General features: G+C 42.2%; 1 protein-coding gene across 3 annotated transcripts in view; it reads left to right on the forward strand.

The window, feature by feature from the left end:
• Positions 1–1,292: 1,292 nt before the first annotated feature.
• The window catches only part of EML4 (EMAP like 4), a 258,663-nt gene continuing 244,809 nt past the window's right edge, over positions 1,293–15,146 (forward strand). The window contains exon 1 of one of the 3 annotated variants that reach the window (XM_005301262.4): positions 1,293–1,610. In XM_005301262.4, coding sequence (XP_005301319.1) covers positions 1,586–1,610 — 25 coding nt within the window. In that variant the 5' untranslated portion in view covers positions 1,293–1,585. The remainder of the gene's footprint in view (positions 1,611–15,146) is intronic. The other 2 variants (XM_065589537.1, XM_065589536.1) reach the window with 2 other exon arrangements.

Below are 15,146 nucleotides of genomic sequence, written 5' to 3' on the forward strand. Positions count from 1 at the left end.
AGTCCTATTCAACACCTATGTGCAGCACTAGGTGAAGTGGCAAGGTGACATGGTCTTAAGTGCCAGCAATATGCAGATGACACACACAGCTACAGCTTTATTTATCTTTAAATTACATATGACCATACTACTACCACCAAGATTGATGGCCCAGTGCTTGCACAAAATCAGTTCACAGATGAAGAGCAGCTGGCTGAAGATGAACTTGAGAAAGACAGTGGTGATGCTGATGTGCAGAAGAAAGCACTTTGAACAGTTTGCAGCCACCTTTACAGTCTACTTTGGGTACAGGTTGACCATTAGTCATTTTAACCTGCTGTTTTAGGAGTACTTTCTGATTCCTCACTGACACTAACCTCTCATATAGCAACATCCACAATTAACTCTTTCTACCATCTTTGGTTGGCTAGGAGACTCCATCACATCACCACAGATGACCTGGCTGGTATTGACTATACATGCTAACACAAAAAACAACACAAGCATATAGGGACAAAATTAGAAAGGCCAAAGCACAAAATGAGATTTCTTAGTCTTGGGTGTCACAAGGACTCCTCGTTGTTTTTACCATAAGTGGATATGTTCATGGGTGCAAAGATACAAGGAGATGCATAAGTGCCTCAAGATGATGTGCTTAAGTGCCGGGAATCAGCATTCTGCATAGACTCATTGAAGTGCCTTCTGTGAATAGAGATGAGGTACATGAAGACACCAGTACCAGACACAATGAGATGTCTACCTTATGTTGAAACATAGCAACTCATATATCTGCAACAATAATCAATAATGATTCAGGCAATAAAGTGAATAAAAAGGGGTGATGTCTCCTGAGGCATCCTTCTCCCCGCTCCCCCTTTGTCTGGTTCTTGTCAGAACGTTGTTTGTTATAAGTTCTTCAGCACCAGGTTTCTGCAAAGAGCACCTCACCTGGGTAGGGCACCGTGCAAATCAGAAAACAGGTGCTGCCGAGTCAGCAGGGCTCCGCAGACAAGGAAGTGAGTGCCTAGAGCCAGTGTAATGCTCTAGCACAAACACGGCGAGGGGCAATGAGCTGTACCAGCGCTGCTTAGACAGAGCCAGGCAGGTCCCTGAGGGAGGCCTGCACTAGTCACTCGCGGCGAGGGCAGCTGAGGCTCACGCCCTGCAGGGCACAGCAGCCCCTCGCCCAGGCTCGGGAGGGCAGGTCGGCCTGCTCCCCTCCCGCCGGGCTCCTCAGCCTTCAGGGGAAGCCCTGGCTGCCAACTGAGGCGGAGTCGGAAGCACGAAAGCACTGGGCGCTATTGGGCGGGACTGACAGCAGCAGGAGGAGCTGGAGCTGCAGCGGCGGTGCTGGGTCGCGGAGCTGTGACTGAGCCCGGGCGGCAGCGGCGGCGAGTGAGAGCAGCAGCAGCGGGCGCTGGAGCAGCCGCGGAGCCTGGGGGATCCCCGGGAGCCAGCGCGTGCGGCTCATGAGCCCGGCGCGGAGCAGCAGCCGCCGCCTCTCGCCGCCGCGGCTCTGCGGGTGAATGAACCTGCTTCCCCCACCGTCTCCACTAGCGCCAGCGGCTTCGCCGGGGTCCCGGACCCCAGCTTCTCCCGACACAAAATGGACGGTTTCGCCGGCAGTTTGGGTAAGTGGCGGAGCCTGTAGCATCCAACTCCTGGGGAAAGTCCGGGGAGGGGGGCCCGCCCCAGTGCACGCACCCTGCACACCGCACAGCGGCGGGGCTGTAAAGCTGCCCTTGTGGGTGACAGCCCCTCCCTCCCCCCGGGGTGGACTTTAGCAAGTGCAAGAGTCTCCTTCAGGTCCCACGTGCTGCCTGAATGCGGGTGCGGGTTGAAGGGTGTTACTATTATTATTATTTTTTTTTTTTGCTTTAGCAGCTGTCAAGCAAAGATCCTCCCGAGATCTCTGTTCTCACTTGCACAGTCACGAATCCGCTTAAAACACGCAGGAGGAACCAGCCTCTATAAAACGTGGGGCTCCCCCCCCCCCGTTTCGGGTGCGGAGGATGGTTAGTTTTTGGCTGGGTGGAAGCCAGGTGCCCTGTGCCGGGGTGGGGGGCTATGGGCACGGGGAGCTGCGCCAGCGAGGGGATGGGAAGGAGCGAAAGCTGCCGGCGTGGTGGTCAGGCTGGAGTGTGGGTTGCCTTCCACGCGCTTGGGTCGCCGCCTGCTTAGCAGCTTCTTTGCCAACCACAACATCCAGGCAGGTGCTTTGGCCTCTGCCTTCACGGGAGCTCCTCGGGGGCGGATGGCATCTCGGGCATGTTTTAGTGTGAGGGAATAGCATGGGGGTGAAGGGGAGCCGCTTCATTCAGAAACCGGGGGGGAGGGAACCTCACTCTCATTATGGTAGCACTCCCCAGATTATGCCCAAATCCATGTTTTCAGTCCTGAATTTAATGAATCTGCCTTTCATAAACAGTTCTATGCTTATACCGGGTTCTGTATCACACACAGCTCTCCTTGGGAACAGTGGCTAGAAGTGTGCAAAATCTGAGAGTTACAGCCTCCAGTGCTCTCGTTGAATGGACTCTTGATCAGAAAGTATTGTGAAGCTCTTTCACTGGTAGCAATTTTTAGGTTAACTGCATACATTCTAAATGCCTGAATTTGACCCACGTGAGACCAGCAGTTTAGTTGTGTTTCTTGCAAAATAAAGGGAACTAGAAAGTTTCTCAGGAAATAATGTTTTATTGAGTAAAATATATCTTTCACATTGCAATCATGGTAAAATTAATGTGGATAGGTCAGCAACTGAAAGAAGAAAATGTTCGGTTTTGGTTATGTGTGTGAGAATACACTCCTCTTTAAAGAGACACCAACTTGAAATCTGGTCAGTTTGATGCAAGGAGTTAAAAGTAGTTTCAGGTAGGCTTGCCCCATTGTTCTTCCTCTACCATTTTTTTAGTGGTTTTATAGTAACATTTTCATGTTAAAAGCAACAGAGGGTCCTGTGGCACCTTTGAGACTAACAGAAGTACTGGGAGCATAAGCTTTCGTGGGTAAGAACCTCACTTCTTCAGAACAGAAGTGAGGTTCTTACCCACGAAAGCTTATGCTCCCAGTACTTCTGTTAGTCTCAAAGGTGCCACAGGACCCTCTGTTGCTTTTTACAGATTCAGACTAACACGTATCAGGGGGTAGCCGTGTTAGTATGTATCTACAAAAACAACAAGGAGTCTGGTGGCACCTTAAAGACTAACAGATTTATTTGGGCATGAGCTTTCGTGAGTTAAAACCTCACTTCTTCGGATGCATAAAACCTCACTTCTTCGGAGACTAACACGGCTACCCCTCTGATTTTCATGTTAATTCCCCCCCCCCCTCTTTTTGCTGTGTGAAAGACCCACCCAGAGGAAACTGACCAAGATCCTAATCCTGCAATGAGCACTGTGCCGAAGGATCCTGTGCCTGGGTAAAGTACATTTGCAGGATTGGGTCCCAGATGACTTAGAGGAGAAATGCTTGGCGGGATCTTTAGCTGGTATAAACTGTCATAGCTCCATTGAGTTCAACTGAGCTACAACAATTTATGTAAATTGAGAATCTGGTCCACTGAATATACACAAAGAAGTGTCAAAATATGATTTTTTCCCTTATTTCTCACAGTCATGCATACTCCTCTTAGGAGTTACATGTAACAATAAAAGGTAAAATATTTTCTTAAATGTGTGTTTTTTTTAAAGTTGTTGGTATTCTAAAAATCGTAGAATAAGTATTGTGTATGTTTTTAGCTATAGAATATACTTTGATTTTATTCAAAAATATGGTGACTCAGGATAGTTTATTTAATAACATTTTTCAACAGTACATATTATGAACACCTTTCTGGGTCGAAAAGTGCAAATAATAATATATAAATATTTTTCAACTTTTTTTTTTCATAATGCCATATAAAAGTCCATTTGCAGTACCTAAACACAAAGTTTGTTCTTTTTCACTGCAGTTGACATGACAAAAGCTGTGATAGGGAGAACTCCTGCATACCTTTTGTGGTATGATAGGTCTCTCCCTATAAACATTAGATTTTTAGTTCAATTTTACAGTCCTACTGTGAAATCCATATAATTAGAAAATCTTTCTCAGTTTTCTAGAAAAAATACTTATTTAAATGCTTTTGAGTGTGATTATGACCTTTTAGATTTTTGAAATGTCTATTCTGGCATTTTGGGCATCTACCTGAATCAAACTGGTAACCATAATTAACAGTATGCTATTATGTATTTGGCTCTCTGCCGTATACTCTATTCCTTCTTGAATACTTTTCATGGTCATTGTATGCCTTATGATCAAAAAGTGACACATGACGAAAATTATAAGGGTTCTGTTTCCATTTTTAACAGGAAAAATTGTGCCTCTGGGTGACGCATGTAAATATAATACAGTTAATATTTATAAGCATCTTCACCCCAGTGGTGAAGTTGATCAGCATTTCAAAGAGTATCAGTACTGTGTTAACACATGAAGTGCTAGCCATCCCACCTCAGCATGCCTAAAGCTATTCTTTTTTTTCTTATGCCAGGAAATAAAATGTATGTGAAAGAGGTTCTAAAAGTGCCATTTTGCTATGTGGACACTGGTGTTGGTAAGGCATTAATTCTACTACAGTCAGATCCTGCAGCATCTTACTTTCATGAATAATCCTTATGCATGTGGGTAGTCCTATAGCCCTCACTTGCATGTATATGGCTTGCTTGCATGAGTAAGGGGTTGCAGGATTTGGCCCCTGATTTGTACCATTGTTTGGTCAGGAAACAGTGATTATGATTTTATTAAAATTTAATGAGGGCTGAACACAGTTCAACATACCTACTTTTTAATTACACATAATGTGAACTTACATCCACTGTAAATTGGTCTTTGATATTTTTTTTTTTGATTTTTTTTTTATAGTGAGCATTGACCTACAGCTGTTTTCTAGGCTTTGGTTGAGGAAAGGGCATTCTTAGAATTTTTAGCTTTGAAGTATGATGCTTTATATAACTACCTTGTTTTTCATTTGAGTCATGCTGCGTATTTTTTGTTTTTGTGTGTGACTAAGATTGATTGTTTGTTGCACTTGCTGGTAATCCAAACCCAATGATATGTATATTGTTTAAGATTTTGAACACTTCCAATTAACATAAAAACAGTATACATTAGTAGTTTTCTGTCTCAGGAAGGCCATACATTTACTCAATTTGGAGTAGAGTATAGAAATTTACTTAGATTTCTGTGAGTAAAAGTACTTTAGCTAGAGAGAGAGAGTGTGTGTGTGTGTGTGTGTGTGTGTGTGTGTGTTTTCTACCAGGCAAGCATGCTTGCTGCAGAGCAAGTTGTCCTGTTAATAATGGGGCCTGTCATTATTATCGGGAAGGCAAAAAGTTATTACAGATTGTGCCCTCCAGCACAGGCAGAAATACTTTCTAACATGTCTCTTGAAGTTGAAAAGACTTTACTCATCTATTTTCTTTTGGCTTTCTTGTTGAAACTTTCATGAGCATAAACAGATCAAAGAAACCCATTTTTATATGTAATTTTAAAAATTATTGTTGAGATCTGGATAAATACAACATTGTACGTAACACGCAAGAGAGTATATTACTGAATATGAGTAAAAAAATCCATATTTACAAATTAACTTCCACAGTTGAGGCAATTATTGATTTCCTTATAGAACAGAATACTGAAGTCCTTTTTTTCTTCTCTGCCAGAACTTCAAAGCATTTTGGATTTAATTGTCTTGCAGTTGGGCCTGATGTATAATCAGGACTGGGTTGTTTATGACACAGAAATGTCTTTAGCATGTTATAACAATATGGTATAAAACACTTCAACAAGATCCCGCCAACAAAGGAAGCTTTGACAAAATGGCATCCTATAAAAATAAAATGAAGAATTCTCACATTCTTATTAATTCTAGCTCTTGAATGGTGCTCTGTGCCCTGAAGTGTCAATGAACTCTTCACTGGAAGATTGGAAATATTTTGACAAAAAGATTAAATCAGTCCCTTGAAAAGCAAACCAAAAGAATAAGTAATGCCGTGTTACAGCTAATAGATGAACACAAATATATCTTTCAGGGGAACAAGAAGGAAGGAGAGCCATTACAGTTTGTGAGAATTGGAGAAATTCATGAGAAAGTGATGTATAAAGGGCCATAATATGTGTGTGGAATCTGGACACCTGTACTCTTACCACATATTGTCGCTAAATAGCAGAAGTGGGTGATAGCATTATAGACTGTAGTTAGCTGCCAAATGTTTGCTGCTCTAATTCCTCCTTTTTTCTGCTTTCGTCCCCCATTCCCTATGCCATATAAGATGACTGGAAAATCTTGATATTTAATTGCCTGCTGCCACCCCTTCCTAGTATACATAGCTGATTACCAAAGATATGTGCCTTTTGTTGATTTAGAAGAGCAAGGGTCTGGTGTACCTGGCTGCACTAAAGGCCATCTTGGGCTGTGCTAAACTAGCAGATGCTCTGGAAGAAGCTGCTAGATTTGAGAAGCGCCATCTGTTGAAATGGTCACTGTCCCCCTGCGCACTCTCTCTTAGTGAAGGTATTGTTAGAAGAATGTGTGTTATCATTCTGCTGTGGCTGGGCTGAGTATGGTGGAAAATGAGTAGAACTACAGCAAAGGTTGTTCACCATCTATATGGGCAGGTGTATGGAGGCAGAAATTGCTAAATTTTTGATGTTCCCCCTTCTAGGCCTCTGAAGTGAGTGTGTGGGTGTGCTAGCAATTTTATTGTTGGTACTACTACTAAGTTCAGTTTAGCTCAGGGGTTCTCAAACTTCATTGCCCCCTTCTGACAACAAAAATTACTACACAACCCCGGGAGAGGGGATCGAAGCTTGAGTTTATCTGATTCCCACTGCCCCAGGTGGGGGAGCCAAAGCCAGAGCCCCCCTGCCCTGGATGAAGAAGGGATCAAAGCTGAAGCCCAAGGGCTTTTTCTGCCCCAGCCAAGGGGCCTGTAACCTGAGCCCAGCTGCCCTCGGGCTTCGGTTTTGGCCCTGGACGGTGGGCTTCAGCCCCGAGCCCCAGCAAATCTAAGCCAGCCTCGGCGAGATCATTAAAATGGAGTCGCGACCCACTTTGGGGTCCCGACCCACAGTTTGAGAACTGCTGATTTAGCTCATTTGCTGGGCCTTTGTTTGAGGAATCACTCCATCCTATTCTCAGGGGCTGATGAGTTGTACCTTCCTTAAAAATGAAAACCTGGACAGAACAGGATTATGGTTTGACAAAGAAAAGTTAACTTGATTGATACCAGCAGGTGTCAGTCACACTGGTAAAGAAGAGAGTTGGTGGCTTTTTGACACCCTGAGGTAGTCCATCTTGTTAAAATAGGAATTAATTGGCTGGAATAGCCATCCTCCATTATATCAAACAACTGAGAAAATGACTGTATGTTGCAAAAGTGACCTTTTGTGCAGTAAATATACAGTGTTGGGAATGGCTGGCAAGTAAAACTTCTGTTTTTAAAAAAAACCCCAAGTGTGGTTATTTTATATTTTCTTTAGAAGAGTACTTAACGTCTGGAACACTCCAGAGAATTACTGTTCTACTTAAAGTCAGTTTCTTACTCCCAAACCCAATACTTTTTGATTTGAGCATAACTATGTGTTGGATTTAATTCTCTGGAAAGACCTAGATTCAAAGACATAATAATTAAAAAAAATCATTGAGGTTATATATCATGTTGTATGTAAGAGAAAATTGAGAGAGAATAGCGCAATAACAGATCTCTTAAAGGATTCTATCGCATTTGTTAAAATGTATATTGTTGCCAGTTATGTTGCTGGTAACCTATAGTGAGACCCCTAGTGGTAGTCCTTGTTATGCAAAAGCAATTCAGTTTCTCTTCCTAGTGTGGCTTGGAGCAGGCACTGAAGGTTTTTGTTTTTTTTTTTTTTTCCCTCCCACTTGCATCAGGTGGTCCTTTCTAATCCTTTCTCTTAATAAGGGCAGTATCATGCCTACAAGGGTGTGAAGGACATACTTCCTGTGTACCTACTCCTAACATACTGCAGAGAAAATGTTAAAATGAGCTTAATTTAGAGCATGTGGCGTGCTGTGCAGGGTCGCCCAGAGGATTCAAGGGGCCTGGGACAAAGCAATTTTGGGGGCCCCTTCTATAGTATTGCAACTTTTATTTATGGAATACTATATTCTCGTGGGGGTCCCTGGGGCAAATTGCCCCACTTGCCCCCTCCTCCCCTCCGGGTGGCCCTGTGCTGGTGAGTTTGAAGGTCCATGTATTTCATCTAATGTGAAATGTTGCCAGCAGGGATACTGGTTTTGAAAGTAAGTTTGTTTAGGAAAGAGCAGATTAGAATCACCAAATAAACAGCTAGGTTTTCAGAACTTCAGTTATGACTTCTAATTTATTTGCATTTGGCTATATATTAATAATTCATAATACCAGTTGATAACTAGGTTAAATTACTCTACCACTCATCCAGTTTTATTGTCTCTGCGTTAGTTACTCTGTGTAACAGATTGTGTAGGGAAAAAGTGTAGTGTCACATTGTAATTTTATTAGTTTGTTTTGTTTTTAAGGCCTCATAGAATTCCAATTGAGAGTGCATTTTCTGATGCTTACTAAGGGGAAGAGTACTCTGAGCAAGGTGGTAACCATGTGAATGCTGCTGTTTTTCACTTTGGATTCATAGATCACTTTTAAGAAACCTTGAGATGGGCATTCTGATAAAAGGTATCGTTCCTAGACAGGCTATCAGACACTGCTGATAGTGCAGGGAATCATTACTAGCAGAAGTGGTGCATGTGTATGAAATCAAGTCAGCTACAAAAGCAGTATTTCAAAAGGAGAAAGGGGAGAAAGATTTCAGGCCTGAGTTTATAGCTAAGTCTGGGAACATGAAGCCTTTCTATTCTCCTCCTCCACCTCTTTTTATATTTAAGATCTTTCTCTTTTTGGCTGGTTGTAATAGCTGCTTATGCTACGTGCCATCAGTGAATGTAACAATGTTCCTTCTAAGCCTCCCCAAACCAATCCATCTTTATTAGTTGGATGCAGTAGCTCTTTTTCTAGACAGTGGGTCTTTCTTCTTTCCTACTTATTGCAGTAGAATTTGTATGCTAAATATAGCTATGTTTTGGACTTCCGTACTCATTGGTTGGTTCCCCAATTACTCTGACATTTGGAGACCAGATCTGATTTGTCTTTTTGCTCAGTTCTACTTTCTAGGGCTGTGCTACTGTTTGTTGAAGCAGCAAGTAGGAATTCTGGTACGTTCTCCTCTGTTGGTGATCTGCACTGCACCCAAGTTCTACCTGGCTTCATTTTTTTCCATGGTCACTGCAGATTTGACTTCTATGGGATTTGTTTTAAAATGTGTGTGTTTAAAATATGTACTTTTAATTAACGGCAGAGCAGTACAAGTACATGCATGTATTACTAAACTGAAAATCCCAAACATACAAAATGATGATTAAGTCAGATGGACTAAGATTTTCCTAATCTGCCTTCATTTCCACTGAGGATGGGAGATAAAGCTTTATTTTCTCCTTTGGTAGGCATGTACCAAGATTCCACTGATCTGCAGAGATTTCTTGTTGAGTATAAGTCAACTTTCAATGAACATATGGTTAATTGGAACACCACATTGATTTCAGTTGAGAGTTCTGTTTAAAAACTGATGGCATGGATAAGGTCAGTGGTTTCTAATATAAGCCATTCAGTTTTCTAGGCTGGGTACAGAGACTAAGAATTAACCACATGCATTATAATTCTAATACGTATCTTAAATTACCTCTTGGTTTTATGTGTAATAGACAAACCTTGGGCTAACATGAAATATCCATGATACAGCTGACTAAATTCCTTCCCAGAAATGATAGATATTGAGATCTGACCATGTAGAACAGAAAAAAAGATGGCTGGAATTTTACATTTCTTGCATATATTTGGTGTGACCCATTTATGGTGAAAGAATACTTCTAGACAAAATATAATCCTGAGATCTTTGCTACATTTATATGTGTGGGCTCCCTCTAGAGCAAAAGACCATTTTATAGGTGTAATATTGGTTGGTAAGTCTTTTTGCCATTTATTACTATTTAATTTGTAAGAATCCCAGAAAGAACACTTTAAGAATACGGATTGACGCTTTGATGAAACCCTTTGGTATATTCCTTCTCTTTAAAGGGGAGCAATGGGAATACTATTAGAAGCTTAAAAATGAGAACAGCAAGATTAAACTTTTCATTTGAATGTAGTAAAACTTACTGGATGTCTGTGTCTTTTTTGTTTCAGAAAGTTAAATAATAACTTTCTTTCAGGTATGAAAATCTACAACTTATATGTTTCTCTCCCCACCCCCCCAACTCGTATTTCATGAACAGGGTGGGAGATACCCAATGGAAAGTTAGTGCTTCCTACTGCTGTTTTTTTTATTTATTTTTTAAATCCAAAAGATGTCTCTTTAAAATTATGGTTTAGTAGAGAATACAGTACATTCTAATAGTGTATGAATAAGAAATAAAAAAATCCAGTCCTTAGTGCAATTATAGTTACAAGACAAAGCTAGAGAAGGGAGCTGTGAGCTCCTGTTGGCAACTTCACAGCAGCGATCTACTAACAACTACTATGTCTAGAGCTGTCCTCTTGGTTTTTAGAATCTAGTGCACAAGTTAAATAAAACCCACCATATTAATTTAATCCATATTTAGAATTTCAGAAAAAGAATTTGTAAACCCAATAAAACAGAACTCGACAGGAATTTTTGTTTTGTTTTAAATATTTAAGCTTTTGAGGTGGTAATAAACACAGTTAGAATGTAGATTGTGTTTTTGAAATTGATTTGTTTCCAGTGATGTTCTAAAGGTTTAGAAATCATTTGTATCTTAAAAAGTTTGTGTCTGTGACTAGTAACTTGTTTAAGAAAAGGTTTAAATGTCACAAATGTAGCCCCCAATCCTTCAATCGGATTCGTATCTGTGAAAGTGTGTGCACAGATCTGATTGCAGCAGGATAGGGACTATAACTTGTGTATCTTTGTTTCCCAGAATTTCTGGACTGAATTTCAAATGTATGAGTGAGGGTATACCATATGTGAGTGGGGGCAGGAGTGGAGAAATAGTCCTTCATTTTCCAAATGTAAAAAATCTGCTTGAGAGCTTTGTAGAGTTCTCTTATTTTTTTTCTTCACATTAAAAACCCTGAGTAATAAAGCCATTTATTGAGCTTGTTTAGACTTGATAGTATTTCTTACATAAATAGGATCTTGGTAATTTCTGCACATTAAATTAATAATGCAGTATTGCATTTGCTTTAGGCTGAAGAGACTCATCTTTACCAAGTAAAACTTTTTTTTCTTAAGGGCAGTGAAATGTTTTTAATTTAAAACATCTTTATGATAAACTTCATTCTTTTTTAATATCTTTTTAATGGAATACATTATTTTAGGCTTTGATGAATCTACAGAAATTAGAGCTGACTTGAACCTAAGTTGTGCTCAAAATCTGCCTTAATTTGAATTTAACCTGCCAACTGGCAGTGGTTTGCTCAGATATTTTTTTGGTCTGCAAGCTTTTCAACCAGACTGGATGCAAACTGTTTATTCTTTATCTGCATACCACAAATGTTCTGGAGCTGCTGTATGCAGATGCATTTCAAGCTGTAGCTTTATTTGGTGTAAAAAGTCGCATGGTATCTATCCTGGGACCCTCTTTGGCTGAGCCATCAGGAGGGTTAGCAGAAGCCATTTTCACTTGGTTTCTGAGAAATGCAGGATGTGTTTAGCTGTTTTCTAAAAGAAAAACATTTATTATGGAGGAAGGTTTAAAAACATTAGTGCTTCAGGACAATGTTCATGATTATCTTGTTCCAAGTGTAAAATATTAATTGCCTTTGTTTTGTAGGTAGAGCATAAGCCCCACATAAAAATGCTGCTGCAGCAGAGGGTTTAGCCTGTGGGCCAAACTGAATAATGATGTACTGGGCAGGGGGAATTGGGGTGAAGAGAAGATGTGAGGCAGGAAGCCAGCATAGTTTTGTTGCAAGTGCTGAGCTAATGGGGTGGGAGTGCAAGAGAGGGAGGCTAGGGGTGGAGTGTGGCTAGTGATATCAGTGGTCCTAGCAATCCCAGAAGGAGTGGGACTGGGTGGGTATTGCTGTGAGCAGGGCCGGTGTAACCACTAGGCAGCTGCTTAGGGCGCCAAGATTTGGGGGCGCCAAAAAGCGGTGTCCGGCATCACGGGAGTCAGCTGAGCGGGGCAGGGCGGGGAGCGAGGCCTCCATAACAAACCCGCCCACGCAGTGAGGGGCGCCGCGCAGGACAGTCAGCGGGAGCCTGCGGCGGAGCAAGGAGGAGACAGCTGGCCGGGTGCAGCGACCAGCACGGCTGAGGGACGGAGCCGTCGGGGGAGGCAGGACGCAGTCCTGAGCTCAGGTGAGATTTGTCCTCCAATGGGCTGGGCGCATCTGCCTCCTGGGGCGAGGGAAAGTGAAAGTAAACCCCACAGTGCGACGGAGGGGAAAGGGCTGGCGCAGGTGCTGCTTCCAAACACCGACACCCCCCCCCCCCCCGGTAGCACTGTGCCAATGCAAGAGCCGGCCCTGATCCCTAGGGAGATCCTCACCTGCTCCCCGGGAGAGCCCGGGTCTGCCCTCCTTGCCCTGGGTCTCCCCCGGAGGGCGAAGTACTCGGAGCCTGGGAACGTTTAGAGACCCTGCGAGCTGGGGGCATTCTCAGCCTCCTCCTTGCTCATAGGTTCCCCCGGGCCAGAAGGGACTGTTGTGATCATCTCTTCTGACCCCCTTGTATTAATTCTAATGAACAATGCCACATTATACAGTATTCATTTTTGAAAGTTTATAATAAGCGATGCTCCGGGGTGAAGGGTGGCGGAGGGCGAGGGCGGACGCAAGGCGGAAGTTTCGCCTAGAGCGCAAAATATCCTTGCACCGGCCCTGGCTATGAGTCATCAGGTTTTTGTTGCTGCTGTGAAACCGATCAGTGTTTTTCATGCTGCTCTGCAGCAGCTAAGCAAAGGTATGAGCAGCAGCTGGGTCACTGAAACTAGATACCTGCAGACTTAGGGAGATTGCACTGATTTTTAAAAATGGTTTGTGTTTCTCTTCACAACCAATAACTGGGAAGCTGAAGTTCTGCATCAATTGTTGGCATACCCTTTCACGATGACTAGGGAAAGGCTTCCAGTTGCTACTGGTGAGCTGATCTTGTCTCAGAAAATTGAACAGACTGCCCTGGAGGAAAATTCCTTCCCGACCCCAAATATGGTGATCAGCTGAACTCTGAGCATGTGGGCAAGACTCAGCAGCCAGACACCCAGGAAAGAATTCTCTGTAGTAACTCAGATCCCACCCCATCTAACATCCCATCACAGGTCATTAGGCATATTTACCACTAATAGTCAAAGTTCAATTACTTGCCAAAATTAGGCTATCCCATCATACCATCCCCTCCATAAACTTATCAAGCTTAGTCTTGAAGCCAGATATGTCTTTTGGCCCCCACTGCTCCCCTTGGAAGGCTGTTCCAGAACTTCATGCCTCTGATGGTTAGAAACCTTCATCTAATTTCAAGTGTAAACTTCCTGATGACCAGTTTATATCCATTTGTTCTTGTATCCACATTGGTACTGAGCTTAAATAATTCCTCTCCCTCCCTAGTATTTATCCCTCTGATATATTTATAGAGAGCAATCATATCTCCCCTCGGCCTTCTTTTGGTTAGGCTAAACAAGGCAAGCGCATTGAGTCGTCTTTTGAAAGACAGGCTTTCCATTCCTTGGATCATCCTAGTAGCCCTTCTCTGTACTTGCTCCAGTTTGAATTCATCCTTCTTAAACATGGGAGACCAGAACTGCACACAGTATTCCAGATGAAGTCTCACCAGTGCCTTGTATAACGGTACTAACACCTCCTTATCTCTACTCGAAATACCTCGCCTAATGCTATGGCTTTTTTCATGGCCATAGCACATTGGCGGCTCATAGTCATCCTGTGATCAACCAATACTCCAAGGTCCTTTTCCTCCTCTGTTACTTCTAACTGATGGGTCCCCAGCTTAGAACAAAAATTCTTGTTATTAATTCCTAAATGCATGACCTTGCACTTTTCACTATAAAATTTCATCCTATTACTATTACTCCAGTTTACAAGGTCATCCAGATCTCCCTATATGATATCCCAGTCCTTCTCTGTATTGGCAATACCTCCCAGCTTCGTGTCATCCGCAAACTTTATTAGCACACTCACTTTTTGTGCCAAGGTCAGTAATAAAAAGATTAAATAAGATTGGTCCCAAAACCGATCCCTGAGGAACTCCACTAGTAACCTCCTTCCAGCCTGACAGTTCACCTTTCAGTATGACCCATTGTAGTTTCCCCTTTAACCAGTTCTTTATCCACCTTTCAATTTTCATATTGATCCCCATCTTTTCCAATTTAGCTAATAATTCCCCATGTGGAATCATACAAATGCCTTACTGAAATCAAAGTAAATTAGATCCACTGTGTTTCCTTTATCTAAAAAATGTTACCTTCTCAAAGAAGGAGATCAGGTTGGTTTGCATGATCTATCTTTTGTAAAACCATGTTGTATTTTGTCCCAATTACCATTGACCTCAATGTTTTTTGAAGACCTTGCATACTACAGATGTCAAACTGAGAGGCCTGTAGTTACCCGAATCACTTTTTTTTCCCCTTTCTTAAAAATAGGAACTGTGTTAGCAATTCTCCAGTCATATGGTACAACTCCTTAGTTTACAGATTGATTAAAAATTATTGCTAATGGGCTGGTAATTTCATGTGCCAGTTCCTTTTAATATTCTTGGATGAAGATTATCTGCCCCCCCCCGATTTCGTCCCATTAAGCTGTTTGAGGTTGGCTTCTACCTCAGATGTGGGAATATCTACCTCCATATCCTCATTCTCATTTGTCATCCTGACATTATCCCTAAGCTCCTCATTAAAGACTGAGGCAAAGTATTTGTTTGGATTTTGGGCCATGCATAGATTATCCTTAACCTGCACTCCATCCTCAGTGTTTAGTGTTCCCACTTCTTCTTTCTTTGTTTTCTTCTTATTTATATGGCTATAGAACCTTTTACTATTGGTTTTAATTCCCTTTGCAAGGTCCAACTCTACATGGCTTTTGGCCTTTCTCACTTTACCCCTTCAT

The sequence above is a fragment of the Chrysemys picta genome, chromosome 3 (assembly GCF_011386835.1).
Source record: "Chrysemys picta bellii isolate R12L10 chromosome 3, ASM1138683v2, whole genome shotgun sequence".
NCBI classification, from domain to species: Eukaryota; Metazoa; Chordata; order Testudines; family Emydidae; genus Chrysemys; species Chrysemys picta.